Source organism: Phyllobates terribilis, unplaced genomic scaffold (genome assembly GCF_046119375.1).
Source record: "Phyllobates terribilis strain yellow unplaced genomic scaffold, ASM4611937v1 Scaffold_4__5_contigs__length_816908805, whole genome shotgun sequence".
NCBI lineage: Eukaryota > Metazoa > Chordata > Amphibia > Anura > Dendrobatidae > Phyllobates > Phyllobates terribilis.
This window is the reverse complement of record NW_027362764.1, coordinates 8,390,362-8,409,876: the sequence shown is the minus strand read 5'-3', so window position 1 is coordinate 8,409,876 and position 19,515 is coordinate 8,390,362. Positions and strand designations below refer to the sequence as shown.

Here is a 19,515-nt window from a genome sequence, read left to right as displayed (position 1 = left end):
GGGGCGATATCAGCAGTGTAATGGGCCAATATTTTGCACAGTTCTGCACTGTGACGGGGATGATGTCTGAGGAGTGATGGGGCAGAGTTCTACATATGTAACTGTGGGGTAACATGGACCCTTCGGCACTCCATACAGTCACCCCCCATGGCGGCTCCTCTATCTATGGGTGACGGTCAGGCGGGAATATTCCGGAATCCAGGTGCTTCTATGATCCCAGATCTCATTCTGGTTCATCGGCAGTGGGATGAAATCCAATCCATGCACCGAGCAAAGCAAGGATCTGCTCTCAGGTATCTCAGGACACCTTGAGAGGAATGTATGGTCCAGACCTTAAAAGGTTATGGCTTATCTCCTAAATATTGCAGAGCCCCCTCTTTATAAATCATCTCTTGGGTCCTGAGAACCCCCACATTACTAGACTTACCTGCTGCTGCTCCTCAGGGACGACGTCCGCCCAATCCTCGGAACCTCGGAGATTACTGTACGTGTTAAGCAAAACCTCGACGGTGTTTGGAGAAGAGCAGCAGAAACGGAGGACCTGGGAAGCAAAAAGAGCAGGGTCAGAGGAAGGCGAAAGTGAAAAGAGCAGGGTCTGAGGCAAGCGACAGTAAAGAGAGCAGGGTCAAAGGAAAGGGACAGCGAAAAGAGCATGATCAGACGCAGGTGATATTGAAGAGAGCAGGGTCAGTTGAAGGGGACAGCAAAAAGAGCAGGGTCAGAGGCAGGCAACAGGGAAGAGATCAGGGTCAGAGGCAGGTGACATTGAAGAGAGCAGGGTCAGAGGCAGGTGACATTGAAGAGAGCAGGGTCAGAGGCAGGTGACAGGGAAAAGAGCAGGGTCAGAGGCAGGTGACAGGGAAAAGAGCAGGGTCAGAGGCAGGTGACAGGGAAGAGAGCAGGGTCAGAGGCAGGTGACAGGGAAGAGAGCAGGGTTAGAGGCAGGTGACAGGGAAGAGAGCAGGGTCAGTGGCAGGTGACAGGAAAGAGAGCAGGGTCAGAGGCAGGTGACAGTGAAAAGAGCAGGGTTAGAGGCAGGTGACAGGGAAGAGATCAGGGTCAGAGGCAGGTGACAGAGAAGAGAACAGGGTCAGAGGCAGGTGACAGGGAAGAGAGCAGGGTCAGAGGCAGGTGACAGGGAAAAGAGCAGGGTCAGAGGCAGGCGACAGTGAAAAGAGCAGGGTTAGAGGCAGGTGACAGGGAAGAGAGCAGGGTCAGAGGCAGGTGACAGGGAAGAGAGCAGGGTCAGAGGCAGGTGACAGTGAAAAGAGCAGGGTTAGAGGCAGGTGACAGGGAAGAGATCAGGGTCAGAGGCAGGTGACAGGGAAGAGAACAGGGTCAGAGGCAGGTGACAGGGAAGAGAGCAGGGTCAGAGGCAGGTGACAGGGAAGAGAGCAGTGTCGGAGGCAGGCGACAGGGAAGAGATCAGGGTCAGAGGCAGGTGACAGGGAAGAGATCAGGGTCAGAGGCAGGTGACAGGGAAGAGAGCAGGGTCAGAGGCAGGTGACAGGGAAGAGAGCATTGTCAGAGGCAGGTGACAGTGAAAAGAGCAGGGTTAGAGGCAGGTGATAGGGAAGAGATCAGGGTCAGAGGCAGGTGACAGGGAAGAGAGCAGGGTCAGAGGCAGGTGACAGGGAAAAGAGCAGGGTCAGAGGCAGGCGACAGTGAAAAGAGCAGGGTTAGAGGCAGGTGACAGGGAAGAGATCAGGGTCAGAGGCAGGTGACAGGGAGGAGATCAGGGTCAGAGGCAGGTGACAGGGAAAAGAGCAGGGTCAGAGGCAGGTGACAGGGAAAAGAGCAGGGTTAGAGGCAAGTGACAGGGAAGAGATCAGGGTCAGAGGCAGGTGACAGGGAAGAGAGCAGGGTCAGAGGCAGGCGACAGTGAAAAGAGCAGGGTCAGAGGCAGGCGACAGTGAAAAGAGCAGGGTCAGAGGAAGGGGACAGCAAAGAGAGCAGAGTCAGAGACGGACGACAGCAAAGAGGGCAGGAATAAAGGTGGGAGACAGTGAAAAGAGCAGGGTGATAAGCTGGTGACAGTGAAAAGAGCAGGGTCAGAGGCCTGCGATAGTGAAGACAGCAAGTCAACACTGATGAAGGGGAGGCAAGCCAAGGCCTGGACGGCTCAGCTGCAGAGGTCCCACCTATGGATGCAAGCCACATCCACAACCAGAGTAGAGGGCACCCCCACCTGTAGATGACCTTACTGTAACTGGATGCATACGATCGTGAGGGACAACTGAAGTTGATACAGCAATTCCAAGAGCGAGCCGAGTGTCAGGCCGAGCAAGAGGCTGCTGAGCGATAAGCTGAGCAAGAGGCTGCTGAGCAATAAGCCGATGCAAGAGGCTGCTGAGCGATAAGCTGAGCAAGAGGCTGCTGAGCGATAAGCCGAGCAAGAGGCTGCTGAGCGATAAGCCGAGCAAGAGGCTGCTGAGCGATAAGCCGAGCAAGAGGCAGCTGAGTGACAAACCAAGCGTCAGGCCGAGCAAGAGGCTGTTGAGGAATAAGCCAAGCAAGAGGCCAAGCAAGAGGCAGCTGAGTGACAAGCCGAGAAAGAGGCTGCTGAGCGACAAGACGAGCGTCAGGAAGAGCAAGAGGCTGCTGAGCGATAAGCCGAGCAAGAGGCTGCTGAACGATAAGCCAAGCAAGAGGCTGCTGAGCGATAAGCCGAGCAAGAGGCTGCTGAGCGATAAGCCGAGCAAGAGGCTGCTGAGCGATAAGCCGAGCGATAGGCTGCTGAGCGATAAGCCGAGCAAGAGGCTGCTGAGCGATAAGCCGAGAGAGAGGCTGCTGAGCGATAAGCCGAGAGAGAGGCTGCTGAGCGATAAGCCGAGCAAGAGGCTGCTGAGCGATAAGCTGAGCAAGAGGCTGCTGAGCGATAAGCTGAGCAAGAGGCAGCTGAGTGACAAACCAAGCGTCAGGCCGAGCAAGAGGCTGCTGAGCGATAAGCCGAGCAAGAGGCAGCTGAGTGACAAACCAAGCGTCAGGCCGAGCAAGAGGCTGTTGAGGAATAAGCCAAGCAAGAGGCCAAGCAAGAGGCAGCTGAGTGACAAGCCGAGAAAGAGGCTGCTGAGCGACAAGACGAGCGTCAGGCCGAGCAAGAGGCTGCTGAGCGATAAGCCGAGCAAGAGGCCGAGCAAGAGGCAACTGAGTGACAAGCCGAGCAAGAGGCTGCTGAGCGACAAGCCGAGCGTCAGGCTGAGCAAGAGGCTGCTGAGCGACAAGCCAAGCGTCAGGATGAGCAAGAGGCTGCTGAGCGATAAGCCGAGCAAGAGGCTGCTGAACAATAAGCCGAGCAAGAGGCTGCTGAGTAATAAGCCGAGCAAGAGGTTGCTGAGCAATAAGTCGAGCAAGAGGCCGAGCAAGAGGCAGCTGAGTGACAAACCGAGCGTCAGGCTGAGCAAGAGGCTGCTGAGTGATAAGCCAAGCAAGAGGCCAAGCAAGAGGCTGCTGAGTGACAAGCCGAGCGTCAGGCCGAGCAAGAGGCTGCTGAGCGATAAGCCGAGCAAGAGGCAACTGAGTGACAAGCCGAGAAAGAGGCTGCTGAGCGACAAGCCGAGCGTCAGGCCGAGCAATAGGCTGCTGAGCGACAAGCCGAGCGTCAGGCCGAGCAAGAGGCTGCTGAGCGATAAGCCGAGGAAGAGGTCGAGCAAGAGGCTGCTGAGTGACAAGCCGAGCATCAGGCCATGCAAGAGTCTGCTGAGTGACAAGCCGAGAAAGAGACTGCTGAGCGACAAGCCGAGCATTAGGCCATGCAAGAGTCTGCTGAGTGACAAGCCGAGAAAGAGGCTGCTGAGCGACAAGCCGAGCATCAGGCCGAGCAAGAGGCTGTTGAGCGATAATACAAGGAAGAGGCAGAGCAAGAGGCTGCTGAGTGACAAGCCGAGAAAGAGGCCGAGCAAGTTGCTGCTGAGCAACAAGCTGAGCAAGAGGCTGCTGAGCGACAAGCTCAGCAAGAGGCCGAGCAAGAGGCTGCTGAGTGACAAGCCGAGCAAGCGGCCAAGCAAGAGGCTGCTGAGTGACAAGCCGAGAGTCAGGCCGAAGAAGAGGCTGATGAGCGACAAGCCGAGCAAGAGGCCAAGCAAGAGGCTGCTGAGTGACAAGCCGAGCATCAGGCCGAGCAAGAGGCTGCTGAGCGATAAGCCGAGCAAGAGGCCGAGCAAGAGGCAACTGAGTGACAAGCTGAGAAAGAGGCTTCTGAGCGACAAGCCGAGCGTCAGGCCGAGCAAGAGGCTGCTGAGCGACAAGCCGAGCGTCAGGCCGAGCAAGAGGCTGCTGAGCGATAAGCCAAGGAAGAGGTCGAGCAAGAGGCTGCTGAGTGACAAGCCGAGCATCAGGCCATGCAAGAGTCTGCTGAGTGACAAGCCGAGAAAGAGACTGCTGAGCGACAAGCCGAGCATCAGGCCATGCAAGAGTCTGCTGAGTGACAAGCCGAGAAAGAGGCTGCTGAGCGACAAGCCGAGCATCAGGCCGAGCAAGAGGCTGTTGAGCGATAATACAAGGAAGAGGCAGAGCAAGAGGCTGCTGAGTGACAAGCCGAGCGTCAGGCCGAGCAAGAGGCTGCTGAGCGATAAGCCGAGGAAGAGGCCGAGCAAGAGGCTGCTGAGTGACAAGCCGAGGAAGAGGCCGAGCAAGTTGCTGCTGAGCAACAAGCTGAGCAAGAGGCTGCTGAGCGACAAGCTCAGCAAGAGGCCGAGCAAGAGGCTGATGAGCGACAAGCCGAGCAAGAGGCCAAGCAAGAGGCTGTTGAGCGATAATACAAGGAAGAGGCAGAGCAAGAGGCTGCTGAGTGACAAGCCGAGCGTCAAGCCGAGCAAGAGGCTGCTGAGCGATAAGCCGAGGAAGAGGCAGAGCAAGAGGCTGCTGAGTGACAAGCCGAGGAAGAGGCCGAGCAAGTTGCTGCTGAGCAACAAGCTGAGCAAGAGGCTGCTGAGCGACAAGCTCAGCAAGAGGCCGAGCAAGAGGCTGATGAGCGACAAGCCGAGCAAGAGGCCGAGCAAGAGGCTGATGAGCGACAAGCCGAGCAAGAGGCCAAGCAAGAGGCTGCTGAGTGACAAGCCGAGCGTCAGGCCGAGCAAGAGGCTGCTGAGCAACAAGCCAAGCGTCATAGAGGAAAATTAAAATCTATAGTACCTCTCCCGAAGGGAGAGAGAGCGGACACTTCAAACTCCTTTTGAAGTAGGCCTCACACTCAACATTTGAGGAAGGGAGAGAAAAACGAATTAAAACGACCTTTGAAGCAGAGACCCCCTGCAGTGGCCTGCTAATTACTGCAGGAACATTTGCTTGGACAACGACAACCAGTCATATTCATTTACAGAGAGGAGGAAAACTGCCTTTCCAGATATGAATTTACTTTGATTAACCCCTTAACGATCACCGATATGCTTTTTAATGGCGCTGAGGAACAATAGTGTAGCGCCACCCCGAGGCTGAAATTCTAATGGGTGTCAGCTGTACATGACAGCTGACACCCTGCGGTATCAGCACCTGTTGGTTTTGATGCTGATCGGGGTCGTTTAATCCCTTAAATACCGCTGTCAACCGTGACAGCGGTATTTAAGTTGTTGCAATGGGGTCACAAGACCCCCTTATTAAACATCGGACCCCTGTGATGAGAATCAGGGGTCCCGATGGTTACCATGGTACCCTGAGGTCATGTGATGACACCAGGGTACGATGTCCTGTGAGGTCCAGCTATAAGCGGAGTCTCACAGGCACAGTCAGTGACACACTGACAGTCTCATGCACTGCAGTACACGAGTACTGCGGTGTATGAGATCAGTAATCCAAAAAAAATTATACATGTCCCACAGTGCGACTTAGTGAAAAAGTAAAAAAAGTATGATAAAATATGTAAAAAAGTTAAAAAACACACACAAAAAAGTGCACACAAATCACGAAAAGCCGAAAACACAAAACACAGCGTTTGTGATCAAACAACAATAAACAAAATAGTAAACCTAACTGGTATCGCTGCGTCCAGAATGACCCGCTCTATAAAACTGGCACATTACTTATTTTGTATGGTGAACGGCGTAAAAGAAAACACGCCAAAAATGTCGCTTTTTCATCGTACTCACAAAAAAGTGAATAAAAGGCGATCAAAAACTCATAAGTAAAAAAATAAAAATTTTCATAAAGGAAAATGCCAAACTGTCCCACAAAAAAACAAGCCCTAATATGGCTCACTGGCTCATTCGGCAAAAAAATAAAAAAGTTACAGCTCTCAGAATATGGCGACGAAAAAAACTACTTTTTATAAAAAAGCATTTTTACTGTGTGATAGCAGCAAAACCTAAAAACACCCGATATAAATCTGATATCACTGTAATTGCACTGATACAAAGAATAAATCCGCCTTATCACGTATACCGCACCATGAATCGCACAAAAATAAAAATAAGAAGTATTCTGGTACTGCTGTCTATTTGTTCATTCTACCTCCCAAAAATCGGCATAAAGCTCTGCTCACGTTTATCCTGCGCTCTCCGCTGAGCGCTTACGTCGGGGTTTCCATGTAAAATCTCCAAAACCATGATTCAGAGAAAACCCCGGATGGAACCACTCACTTATGAGCAGGTGGAGTCACTGTGGACTGGTCTCTGTTGCGGCGGTGTCCCATCATTTTAGGCGTCTTTTTAGAGCACATGTGTGGGCGACCACAGAGCTGAAGACGCCTAAATAGATGGATACTCTGTAACGCTAAATATGCGAACATGAAGTATATGAACCTGAATGGCATTACTGCTCAAGAAAATAGGAATGATTGAGAAATCTCAGCGCATAGATCATATATACCTGGCCAATTCATATATACCTGGTAGCCGCGGTAAGGCGCTTCTCGTTACCGGGAACCTACCAATGTGTCTCCTCTCTTAGAGACTAAAGTCTGCATGTGTATGGGAAGATCCTGCTGTCATTAAAACCACATGTGGCTCCGTCAGAAAGCCTATGTATATAAATATCAAAAAAGACTGACCGTCACTTCCAAAACAGAAAACTGGTGTGTACAGGTGCTTACTAAGAGTAGTCATCTCCATATGTTAGTTGTATATGGATATGGCTACTCTTAGTAAGCACCTGAACACTAGTGATGAGCGAGCGTGCTCGAGATGCTCACCGAGTATTTCCAGGGTTGCTCGGTGGGAACTCGGGTCCCCTCCCTGCACGTTTGGCGCTCTTTACGGAGCCAATGAACATGCAGGGATTGCCTGCCACACACTGTAATGCCGTAGTCATGTTGGTTGTGGGCATTACAGTGATTGGCTGGCCGCACAGCGTCATCGGGTCTATATCAGACCTGGCGCCGCCATGCTCGTCACAGTCACTCCGGATCAGACAGTGTAGGGAGAGGTGCTGCTGAGCTAGGGAGAGAATTGCCTGTTTCTAGTTAGTGTAGATGTACAGACTATATTAGAGACACATATCCATCTCAACTAACAGTCCTTCTGAGGACTAATCCATCTGCAGAGATATCAGGCAGGCAGTGTATATAGGCAGGCAGGGTATATAGCAGACTGCAGTGTATATAGGCAGGCAGGCAATGTATGTGTCAGACTGCAGTGCATATAGCACAAGAGGCTCCATTCCAGTTCTGTCGGCTGCTGCTGTGAGATATTTCTAGAAATAGCCCCAGATCTCAGGGGCCAGGAATATTTATTTTTTTTATCTTAATCCTGATTATTTGCTTAAAAAGCAATCCAGAGAACACCATTTTTCTGTGCCATTTGCTTGTTGGCACTGCAGAATACTGCCAGGTCTTTTCCATATTACAGCAATAAAAATCCAGCTATTTAAAACTGTGGTTTGTCTGTCACACGGATCACATATAATTGCGCTGAAAATACTGCCATTTCTGGCCTCCATTTAAATTTTGTTGCTGTGTGTCAGTGAAGTTATTGACACAAGGTCGGCGCTGTTAAAAATAGTTACCTACAGGCCAGGTATTTAAAACTGTGGTTTGTCCGTCACACGGATCACATATAAGTTTGCTCCAAATTCAGCCATTTGTAGTGAGCGTGGAAGATATTGTCCTCCATTTAAAATGGACAAGGGATGGGGAGCTGGACGTGATGGTGATGATGCATGCAGAGGCCGAGGCCATGGGCAAGCTGAAATTGTGCCACAACAAACGCCCACATCTTTTCACTCGACCTTCCTGTCCCAATTAATGGGGGACCGCAGAACACCACTATTGAACACAGAGCAGTGTGAAAAGGTTATTGGTTGGATAGCAGATAATGCTTCCAGTCACTTAGCCACCACCACCTCCACTCTGTCTTCCACACGGTCAAGTCTCCGTAGCCGTGAGTCTGGACCGCATATTCCTCACCCTGATCCTCCTTCCTCCCACCATGCCGAGTGCCCGGAGACAAATGATCCTACATTTGGACACTCTGAAGAGCTGTTCACTTTCACATTTATAGATTCGGGCCTCTCGCCCGGTCCACTTGAAGCGGGGCAAGAGGAGATCGCATGTAGTGATGCCCAAATATTTGAGCAGCCACGGTCACATGAACACGATGGTGGGAAAGTCACGGGGAGGACCAGGATGCGGAAGTGGAAGTGGTGGTGGATGATATAGTAACTGACCCAACCTGGCAGGAGGACATGCAGAGCGAGGACAGCAGCTCACAGGGGAGGGAGGCAGAGCACCCCAACAGGCAGGAAGAAGCAGTGTGGTGGTCGCAGACAGAAGGTGGGCAACCATTCCCCGTAACACCAACACGACGGAAGTTGCCAGTACAACTGTTAGGTCTTCCTGAGTCTGGTTGTTTTTTAGAGACTCTGCCGATAACCCCAAAAAGGCGATTAGCACCACCTGCCAGGCCAGCATCAGCAGGAGTAGCAAAAATACCAGCCTGACCACCACCAGCATGATCAGGCACATGGCAGCAAAGCATGCAACGTTGTGGGCCGATCCTCAGGGTCCAGGAACAGTGTCTGGGGGTGATACCACTTCTTCTTCCATTGTTGTGCATGCAAGCCAATCCCCTGTCCATAGTGCATGCGAAGATGCCTCCTGCCCTGCACCTGTCATTGCACACTCTCCTAGCAACTTCAGCAACCACGTCCTTGTCCCAGCGCAGCATTCAGTTGTCCGTACCCTAGTCCTTGGAATGCAAGCACAAATACGCAGCCAACGCCCCACAGGCCTCACTACTAAATTCCCACATTTCGCGACTGCTTGCACTCAAAATGTTGCCTTTTAGGCTCGTGGAGACAAAAGCTTTCCGCAACCTGATGGCGGCTGCTGTCCCTCAGTACTCGGTCCCCAGCCGCCACTATTTCTCCTGGTGTGTCATTCCCGCATTATACAAGCACGTGTCCCACAACATTAGCCGTGCTCTCAACAACGCAGTTACTGGGAAAATCCACCTTACCACGGACACATGGACAAGTGCTTGTGGGCAGGGACGGTACATCTCGCTGACTGCACACTGGGTTAACATAGTGGAAGCCGGGACCCAGTCGGACCTTAGGACGGAACACATCCTCCCGACGCTGAGGATTGCGGGCCCTAGGTCAATCAGGGTTGCCCCCACGGTCTACAGCTCCTGCACCTCATCCTCCTCAGCCTCCTCCTCCTCTTCAGCCTCCATCTACGAAATGATGACATCAGTCACAAGCTGGAAGCACTGCAGCACTGCTTCGGCCAAGCAGCAACAGGCTGTGCTGAAGCTAATATGCTTAGGTGACAAACCGCACAATTGTGGACAGCTCTGAAAGAGCAGGCAGATCTGTGGCTGATACCGCTGAACCTACAGCCAGGCATGGTCATGTGTGAGAATGGCCGGAACGTGGTGGCGGCTCTGAGGCGAGGCGAGTTCACACACATACCATGCCTGGCGCATGTGCTTAACCTCATTTTTCAGTGGTTTCTCACACCTACCCGGAGCTGCCAGATCTGCTTGTCAAAGTACGCCGCCTGTATGCCCATTTTAGAAAGTCAGCTACAGCTTCCGCTGCCCTTGCCGTGCTTCAGAAGCGTTTGCAGCTTCCGACTCACTGACTGGTGTGTCCCTACGCATTGGAACTCTACACTGCAGATGTTGGGAAGGATTTGTGAGCAGAAGAGGACAGTTGTTGGCTACCAGCATCAACAAGGCCATCGGTATTCAGTTCAGACTCCACACATAAGACCTCAGGAATGGACATGGATGTCAGACATCTGTACCATCCTCCAAAACTTTGAGGACTCCACCAAGATGGTGAACGGCGATGACGCCATAATTAGTGTCACCATCCCGCTTCTCTGTCTTCTGAAACGCTCTCTGCTCACAATCAAAGAGGATACATTGCAGGTGGAGCACGATGAGATGGAGCAAGGAACCATACAGAGTGATTACACACAGCCCAGCCTCATCTCATCCCAACGTGGATTGGGTGACAATGAGGAAGAGGAGGAGGAGGAAGAACAGGAGTTAGTTTCCTGCGCTATAGATGGTACTACCTGAACAACTGTCATACCGTTTGTTTAGTGTGAATGGCCTGAGGACAGGGAGGAGGAGGAGAGCATGGTCAGTCGTCCTCTTGGTGAGGACATGGAAGTCTTGCCTGTTAAACTCAGCCATGCGTGCCAGACTGCTATGTTACGCTGCCTTTCCCATGACCCTCGCTTTCTCAAAATTTTTGGTGACCGTCATTACGGTGACACTTCTAGACACATGTTACAAGGAGAACTTTATATCTCTTATTCCTGAGGCGGACAGATCTACAAAAATGGGGCAGTACCAGAAGGCCCTTGTTGTGGAAATATTAAAAAAATTCCCATCTGAAAACGCTGGCGGCAGAGGGCACAGTTCGTTGGACAACAAAGGAGTACAGGCGAGAGAGACACAATTCCAATCCAGCAGAGGCAGGGGAACACTGTCAAAGTTCTGGGAGAGTTTTCTCAGACCCTCCCATGGCACAGACCCGGAGTCGCGGGGTACTCTCACAAGGAGTGCAAAGTTTGGTAAGATGCTGAGGGAGTACCTTGCCGACCGTACCAACGTCCTCCGTGATTCCTCTGTGCCTTATAATTATTGGGTATCCAAGCTGGACACGTGGAATGAACTGGCTCTCTACGCCTTGGAGGTCCTGGCCTGCCCTGCCACTAGCGTTTTATCAGAGCGGGTTTTTAGTGCCGGTGGGGGAATTATAACTGATAAGCGCACCCGCCTGTCAACTGAAAATGCTGAAAGGCTGACTCTTATAAAAATGAACAAGGGCTGGATTGGGCCAGACTTCTCAACACCACCGAATGATAGCAGCGTAACATAAACTCCAATCCAGTGTCTTTTCTTGGGAGGCGTATTCCCATGCACCTTTTCACACCCACACATGGGTATACGCTTCCTGATTTTGGCTATTTGCTCTTGTCCTTCTCCTTCTCCTCATCCTCCACCACATCACCAGGGTGACCATGGTCCGTGATGCAACACCCACATAATTTTTTTAAAGGGTGTTTATGATGCCCGTAAAAAAATATTTTTATACAGTATGTTCATGTATACTCCCAGGGGTAAATGTTTATCAGCCCATACACTTAGTGCATGGGCATCACAAGTGTAGGAGGCCCGCTCCTTTCTAATGGGAACATTTTTTTATGAGGCCCTCCTCCACGTCTCTTCCAAGGGGCATTGAAGTGCCTCCCAATTTTTGGCAGCCCTTGCATTCACTGCATAGGCAAACACTATGGGAGACCCACTTCCTAATAATGGGAACATTGTTTTCAGGAGGACCTCCTTTAAGTCTCTTCAAAGGTGTATTGGGGTGCGTCCAAATTTTCAAAGGGGTATTATGGTGCATCCAAATTTTGGGCAGCCCAGCCACTCACTGCATATGCAATAACAGTATAGGAGACCCACCCTTTAGTAATGGGAATAACAAAGCCTAGACGGCTGATGGCTCTCTAAGAATAGTGAGAGCCGACTGCTGGCCCTTTAAGAATAGTAAGGGCCGCCTGATGGCCCTATAAAAATAGGCTTTGTGACTTTCAGAGTCCCTCCATCATAAATGAAACAGGATGTGTCTGATGATGTGTCACACACCACATGGCCAGATAAGGTAGTAAAATGTTAAAATTACATTTCCCAGTGAATGCATTTTTCTCTGTTGAAAGCAATGCAAAAGTGCAAAACCGTATCAAAAACGCTACGTGTCAACATAGCCCAAGGTGTGGAGGAGTATTTTTGGTTTTGGTTATTTATTTTGCCTCATATACAAGTCATTACCCTGGAAAGGATGTTCCTTAACATTTTTTGAAGAAAAATCCATTTTGGCTTCGTTTTTGTATGTTTTATTGTGAGTCCGTAAAAGTGGCGTAATACTCTGACAACGTTGTTGACAGCAGTGATCTGGGAGTCAGAAATGCTTCCAGGGGTCTTCCCCATGCTGTTCCCATGTCATTTGAGCACTGTTCCCATCGATTTGGGCAATTTTTAGGCCCTCTGCAGACGGCCGGGGGGAGCCGCCTGAAAAATGTTCGAGTTTCCCATAGACTTACATTGGGCTCGTTGCTCGGGTCGAGCACCCGAGTATTCCAATGTGCTCAACCCGAGCATCGAGCACCCGAGCATTTTAGTGCTCGCCCATCACTACTAAACACCAGTTTTCTGTTTTGGATGTGCAATCAGTTTTTTCGTTTAAAAAGATACCACCGGATGAGACGCAGAACAGACTACAACGTGTCTCTATCTGCCGCATTATGGTGGGTGGTTCCGTTGGGTTTTGTTGGAATCGCAATTTTGTGGGATTTATATGGAAATCTCAAGGTTAGTGCTCAGCGTAGAACACAAGAAGGTGATCATAGCCTTATCCAGGAAGCGATCGAAAAACATCATGTACCCCAAAATGTTACCAATGAAAAACCTAATTTATCCTGCACAAAACCAGCCCCCACTCAGGTCCGTCATCTGTCACTGGAACTGTAGGGGTCCCACCTAACTTGTAGAACAAAGACTCTGTAAAAGCGACAAGTCCCCCACTCAAATAAAATCCAGTGACTTCTGAGCTCCCAAATTCAAATGCCCCCTCCTGAGCCCCCCTGTGCCTAAACCGCATGTTTGATATTATTGTAGTGGGGAGAGCACGTAGCAATTTACGGGGTGCGTATCGCCAAAAACAAGCTGGGCACAATGTATGGGGGCGCTACAATATATGGGGCGCTACAATGTATGGGGGCACTACACCGCATGGGGGCACAATGTATGGGGGCGCTACAATACATGGGGGCATTTTATCATATAGAGGAAAATAGTACTCCAGAACTCATATATATTTTACAAACCTATCAAATTTTATTATATCTAAATACAAATATTATTAAAAATCAACATACATATAGACATTTAAGAAGTGGGAAACCACAAGGTGGCGCCACCAACTCACAGTAAACTTAGACCAATCTGCAATAACAGCACTATGACATAGAGATCAGGATAGAGCAGTTTGTTCTATAGAGATCATAAACAAACCGCTACCCAAGGTATAATATAACTAAATAGCAAAAGAAAAGAGCCAGTTATTACCTGTAGTGAGAATGAGGGGCACACCAAACACCCGACGTACGTTTTGGCACCTACCTTCTTCGTGATCTCTATATCATAGTGCTGTTATTGCAGATTGGTCTGAGTTTACTATGAGTTGGTGGCGCCACCTTGTGGTTTCCAACTTTTTAAATGTCTATTTGTATGTTATCATTTTATTATTACTTATTATTATAGCTGCATTTATTCCATGGTGCTTTACATGTGGTAGGGGTATACATCGCGAATACACTTACAATAATCTTGAACAAAACGAGTCACTGCCTGGTCTAGGAGGAGATGGTAGAGCTGGTCGTGCAGCGGTATGGTGGAGCGAGGACCCTGCCCGCGAGGGCTCACAATCTACAGGGGATGGGTGAGGATACAGTAGGTGAGGGGAGAGCTGGTCGTGCAGCGGTATGGTGGAGCGAGGACCCTGCCTGCGAGGGCTCACAGTCTACAGGGGATGGGTGAGGATACAGTAGGTGAGGGGAGAGCTGGTCGTGCAGCGGTATGGTGGAGCGGAGAACTCTGCCCGCGAGGGCTCACAGTCTACAAGGGATGGGTGAGGATACAGTAGGTGAGGGTAGAGCTGGTCGTGCAGCGGTACGCTGGAGCGAGGGTTACTGCAGGTTGTAGGCTTGTCGGAAGAGGTGGGTCTTCAGGTTCCTATTGAAGGTTTCCATGGTAGACGAGAGTCTGATACGTTGGGGAAGAGAGTTCCAGAGTAGGGGGGAAGCACGGGAGAAATCTTGTATGCGATTGTGGGAAGAGGAGATAAGAGGGGAGTAGAGCAGGAGATCTTGTGAGGATCGGAGGTTGCGTGCAGGTATGTACCGACAGACTAGGTCACTGTTATGTTCTGCTACCAGAGCTAAGGAAAGAGAGGAGATCTGTCCCTACGATAGAACTCAGCTTAATCCCTACGATGTAACAGGGGACCTGATCCTGCGATCAGACCTGCTAAAGTCCTAAGCTAGTCTGTACGGAGACCTATAGATGTGGGGAAGGAATCCCTACAAGTACTAGGGACTGGGAGGAAAATGGGACACCTCCTAACAGAAATAGTAGCAGACAGACGAACAAACAAAATATATAGAACATAGAGGTCAATAGACCAAGCAAACTAACAGAGCAAGACACAGAGCACAGGCTCGCTAGAAAGTAGATATACAATGAAGTCCAGCAAAGCCAGAAGGGCGGAGCAGGCTTAAATAGGCCAACAAGGTCATGTGACCAGCAAAGGAAAAAAAAACCTAAGAGCAAGGTTCTAACAGTACCCCCCCTTCTAAGAGGATCCTCCGGATCCCCTAGGACCAGGCTTATCAGGAAATCTCCTGTGAAACGCTCTGAACGCGGAAACATCATCCGACCTCACCCAAGAGTTATCCTCGGGTCCGAAACCTTTCCAGGCCACAAGATACTGCAAACTACCTCTATACAGTCTAGAGTTAAGGATGCGAGAAATTTCATATTCCCCGTCCTCCACCACCGGAGGAACAGAGGCAGAGGCGTCAGAATCCGATACAACAGCTTTTTTCAACAGAGAGACATGAAATACCGGATTAATTCTCCAGGAGGTAGGAACCTCCAACCTAACAGCAGATTGGTTGACAACCTGAAGCACCTTAAAGGGCCCTACAAACTTGGGACCCAATTTCTTAGAAGGAATCCTCAACCGCAGATTCCTAGAGGACAACCAAACCATGTCACCAACAGCGAACAAAACCTATTGTCGTTTCCTATCAAAGTAGTCCTTAGATTTTCTGTTGGCCTCCTGAAGATTACCACGCACATCCGTCCAAACTCTCTCCAAATCACCGGAAAAATTCTCCTCCTCAGGCACGGCAGATCCCAACTTGGAGAACGACCCAAACGACGGATGTCTCCCAGAACAACAAAAAAAAGGCGAACAACCAGCAGAAGAAGATGTATGATTGTTCAGAGCAAATTCAGCAAGTGGCAGAAACTCAGACCACCCCTCTTGATTGTCTGCCACAAAACAACGCAAGAACTGCTCAACATCCTGGTTTTTCCTTTCTGTCTGGCCATTAGATTCAGGATGATATCCGGACGAGAACGACAAATGAACTCCCAACCTGTCACAAAAGGCACGCCAAAAACGAGCCACGAACTGAGGACCCCTATCAGAAACAATGTCAGTAGGAACGCCATGAAGTCTGACAATTTCCTTGACAAAGGCCTTAGCGAGAGTTTTAGCGCAGGGCAGTTTGACGAAGGGAACCAAGTGACACATCTTGCTAAAACGGTCCACGACCACCCAGATGACAGTAAAACCCTCAGAGGGGGGAAGGTCAGTTATAAAGTCCATAGCGAAATGTGTCCAAGGAGCACTGGGAACCTCCAAAGGACAAAGCAACCCCGCAGCAGGAGTATGTGAGGACTTAGATCTAGCACATATAGTACATTGACGCACCCACTTAATGACTTCCTTCTGCCATCCAGGCCACCAAAAACTGCGACCCACCAGTCTCTTGGTCTCAGAGATTCCGGGATGACCTGCCAACCGAGATTCGTGACACTCAACAAACAAATCTCTCCTAAAGGTCCCAGGCACAAACAACCTCCCATGAGGAGTGTTAGATGGGGCATTCTCCTGTGCTTTAAGAATCTCATTTTCCAAAACGGAGTCCAAAGCAGCTATCACAACACCTTCTTGTAAAATGTTCTCCTCTTTCTCAGCACCGACTATGGGAGAAAAACTGCGAGACAAGGCATCCGCCTTAACATTCTTAGTACCAGGGATGTAAGTAACGGAGAAATTAAACCGCGAGAAAAACAGTGCCCACCTAGCCTGACGGGCATTCAGGCGCTTGGCAGCATCAAGATATATCAGATTTTTATGATCCGTAAGAACCTGAACGGGAAATTCCGCACCTTCCAAGAAGTGGCGCCAGTGTTCAAATGCGAGTTTAATAGCCAATAATTCCCTATTACCAATATCGTAATTCAGTTCAGTCTCCGAAAATTTTTTTGAAAAAAAGGCACAGGGATGTAATCCATCCCCGTTATCCTGAGACAATACTGCGCCAACCCCCACAGAGGAAGCATCAACCTCAACCAAAAACGGCCTAGTAACATCAGGCTGCATAAGGATGGGAGCAGAGGTGAACCTCTCCTTGAGATACACAAAAGCTTCAATGGCCTCAGAAGACCACTGAACCGCATCAGCACCTTTCCTGGTGAGATCAGTCAGAGGTTTGACAATACTAGAAAAATTTTTTATGAATTTTCTATAGTAATTGGCGAAACCCAAAAACCTCTGTATCGATTTCAAACCAATAGGCCTAGGCCATTCCTGCACAGCCTGAACCTTAACCGGATCCATCTCAAAACCTTTGCTGGAGATAATGTAGCCCAAAAAACTAATTCTCTGTACAGCGAACTCACATTTCTCCAGCTTAGCAAAAAGCGAATTGTCCATTAATAACTGTAATACCTCACGCACGCTCCGCCAATGAGACTCCAGATCCGGCGAATAAATCAAAATGTCATCCAAATACACAACCACATTTTTGCCGATCAAAGGTCTAAGGATGTCATTAATCAGATTCTGAAAAAATGCAGGAGCATTAGTAAGACCAAAAGGCATAACCAGATTCTCAAAATGACCCACAGGAGTGTTAAAAGCAGTCTTCCATTCGTCACCCTCCTTCATGCGCAACAGATTGTATGCCCCCTGAAGGTCAATTTTAGAGAACCACTTGGCCCCCATTAACTGGTTAAACAGATCAGGAATCAATGGCAGTGGGTAAGGATTGCGTACAGTAATTTTGTTAATCTCACGAAAATCCAGACAAGGACGTAAACCGCCGTCCTTTTTTTTTACAAAAAAAAATCCAACCGCCACAGGAGACTTAGAGGGCCTAATGTGACCGGCGGCCAAGCTTGTCTGTATGTATTCCTCCAAAGCCTTCCTCTCAGGAATAGTAAGGTTAAATAAACGACTTTTAGGAAGAGTCGCTCCAGGGACAAATTCAATAGAACAATCATAGTCTCTATGGGAAGGCAAAACCTGCGATTCCTTCTCAGAAAAAACTCTCCAAAAATCCTGAATAGGAACAGGCAATTCTCCCCTATCCAAAGCTGCAATACGCCCGTTACAACACTTGTCATAACATTTATGGCTCCAGGATTTAATTTCACTGGTAGACCAATCCAGTACAGGATTGTGAAATTTTAACCAGGGCAATCCCAATATTACTGGAGAAGGCAAGTTATTCAACACTACCAAATCCAATTTCTCATGGTGAACACCATTAATAGTGAGAGGAAATTCACAGACCTTGAGAGTAATATTCTTCAAAGGGGAACCATCCACAGAAACCACAGCAATGGGGGATGATAAAGGTTCAGGTTTTAAATTGAGTCTTTCCACGAATCCCCCATCAATAACATTCAGAGTAGACCCACAATCGACAAACACCCGAAATTCCATTAATTTTTCCTGAGCAATCGTGGAAGCAGCTAAAAATACACCCTTGGATTTTAAACAGGCAATACGGGCATGACTGACCATTTTTTTTTCTTTCTTCATACGAAGCTCACAGCCTTTAATCAAATGACCAGATTTTCCGCAATAGAAACACAAGCCTTCAAAAAATCGACGGTCTTTTTCTTGAGAGCGAGGTGCCACCGATCCAATCTCCATCGGTTCACCACTGTTAGTACACACATTCTCATAACCAGAAACTGACATAGCAGAGGATTTGCTCTCATTAACCCTTGCACGCAGTCTTCTATCCACCCGTATAGCTAATTGCATAGCCTGTTGCAAATCTTCAGGTGTAGGATAAGCAATTAGCAGGTCTTTAACCCTTTCACTGAGCCCAGCAAGAAATAGACTTTTCAGAGCAGAATCGTTCCACCCTGTTTGAGTAGACCAACGACGGAAATGAGTACAATATTTTTCCACATTACCTGATCCTTGTTTTAAACGTCTCAACTCAGTCTCAGCTGATGCGACACGGTCAGGATCATCATATAATAGTCCCAAAGCAGAAAAAAAACTATCCACTGATCTGAAGCATGTATCACTAGGTTGCAAAGAAAAGGCCCACTCCTGAGGCTCTTTGTGCAAAAGTGACATTATGAACCCTACGCGCTGGGATTCATCCCCAGAGGACTTAGGTCTCAAACGAAAATACAATAAGCAAGCATTTTTGAATGAAAAAAATTCTCGGTGTTCACCAAAAAATAAATCCGGCAAACATACCTTAGGCTCCAAGAAATGTGCTCCAGGACAGTTACTCACGTGCTGACGGAGCTCGGCCACCTCCAGAGAGAGTCCCTGCAGGCGATGAACCAAATCCTGAACCGACACCATGATGGAACAGAAAAATCTTTCCTTAGAGAATTTGCTGGCTGGACTTACTGTTATGTTCTGCTACCAGAGCTAAGGAAAGAGAGGAGATCTGTCCCTACGATAGAACTCAGCTTAATCCCTACGATGTAACAGGGGACTTGATCCTGCGATCAGACCTGCTAAAGTCCTCAGCTAGTCTGTACGGAGACCTATAGATGTGGGGAAGGAATCCCTACAAGTACTAAGGACTGGGAGGAATATGGGACACCTCCTAACAGAAATAGTAGCAGACAGACGAACAAACAAAATATATAGAACATAGAGGTCAGTAGACCAAGCAAACTAACAGAGCAAGACACAGAGCACAGGCTCGCTAGAAAGTAGATATACAATGAAGTCCAGCAAAGCCAGAAGGGCGGAGCAGGCTTAAATAGGCCAACAAGGTCATGTGACCAGCAAAGGAAAAAAAACCTAAGAGCAAGGTTCTAACAGTCACAGATGTATGGAGGAGACAGGTTGTGAATGGCTTTGTATGCCATGGTTAGGGTTTTGAACTGGAGTCTCTGGGTAATGGAGAGCCAGTGAAGGGATTGACAGAGAGGAGAGGCCGGGGAATAGCGGGGGGACAGGTGGATTAGTCGAGCAGCAGAGTTTAGGATAGATTGGAGGGGTGTG

The 19,515-nt window shown here is 49.1% G+C and overlaps 1 protein-coding gene across 2 annotated transcripts in view; it reads right to left on the bottom strand.

Moving 5' to 3' along the window:
* ASB10 (ankyrin repeat and SOCS box containing 10) overlaps positions 1-19,515 on the bottom strand; it is a 127,929-nt gene that overhangs the window by 3,764 nt on the left and 104,650 nt on the right. For both annotated transcript variants that reach the window (XM_073677112.1, XM_073677113.1), the window contains exon 4: positions 428-541. In XM_073677112.1, the coding sequence (XP_073533213.1) occupies positions 428-541 (114 nt within the window). The remainder of the gene's footprint in view (positions 1-427; positions 542-19,515) is intronic.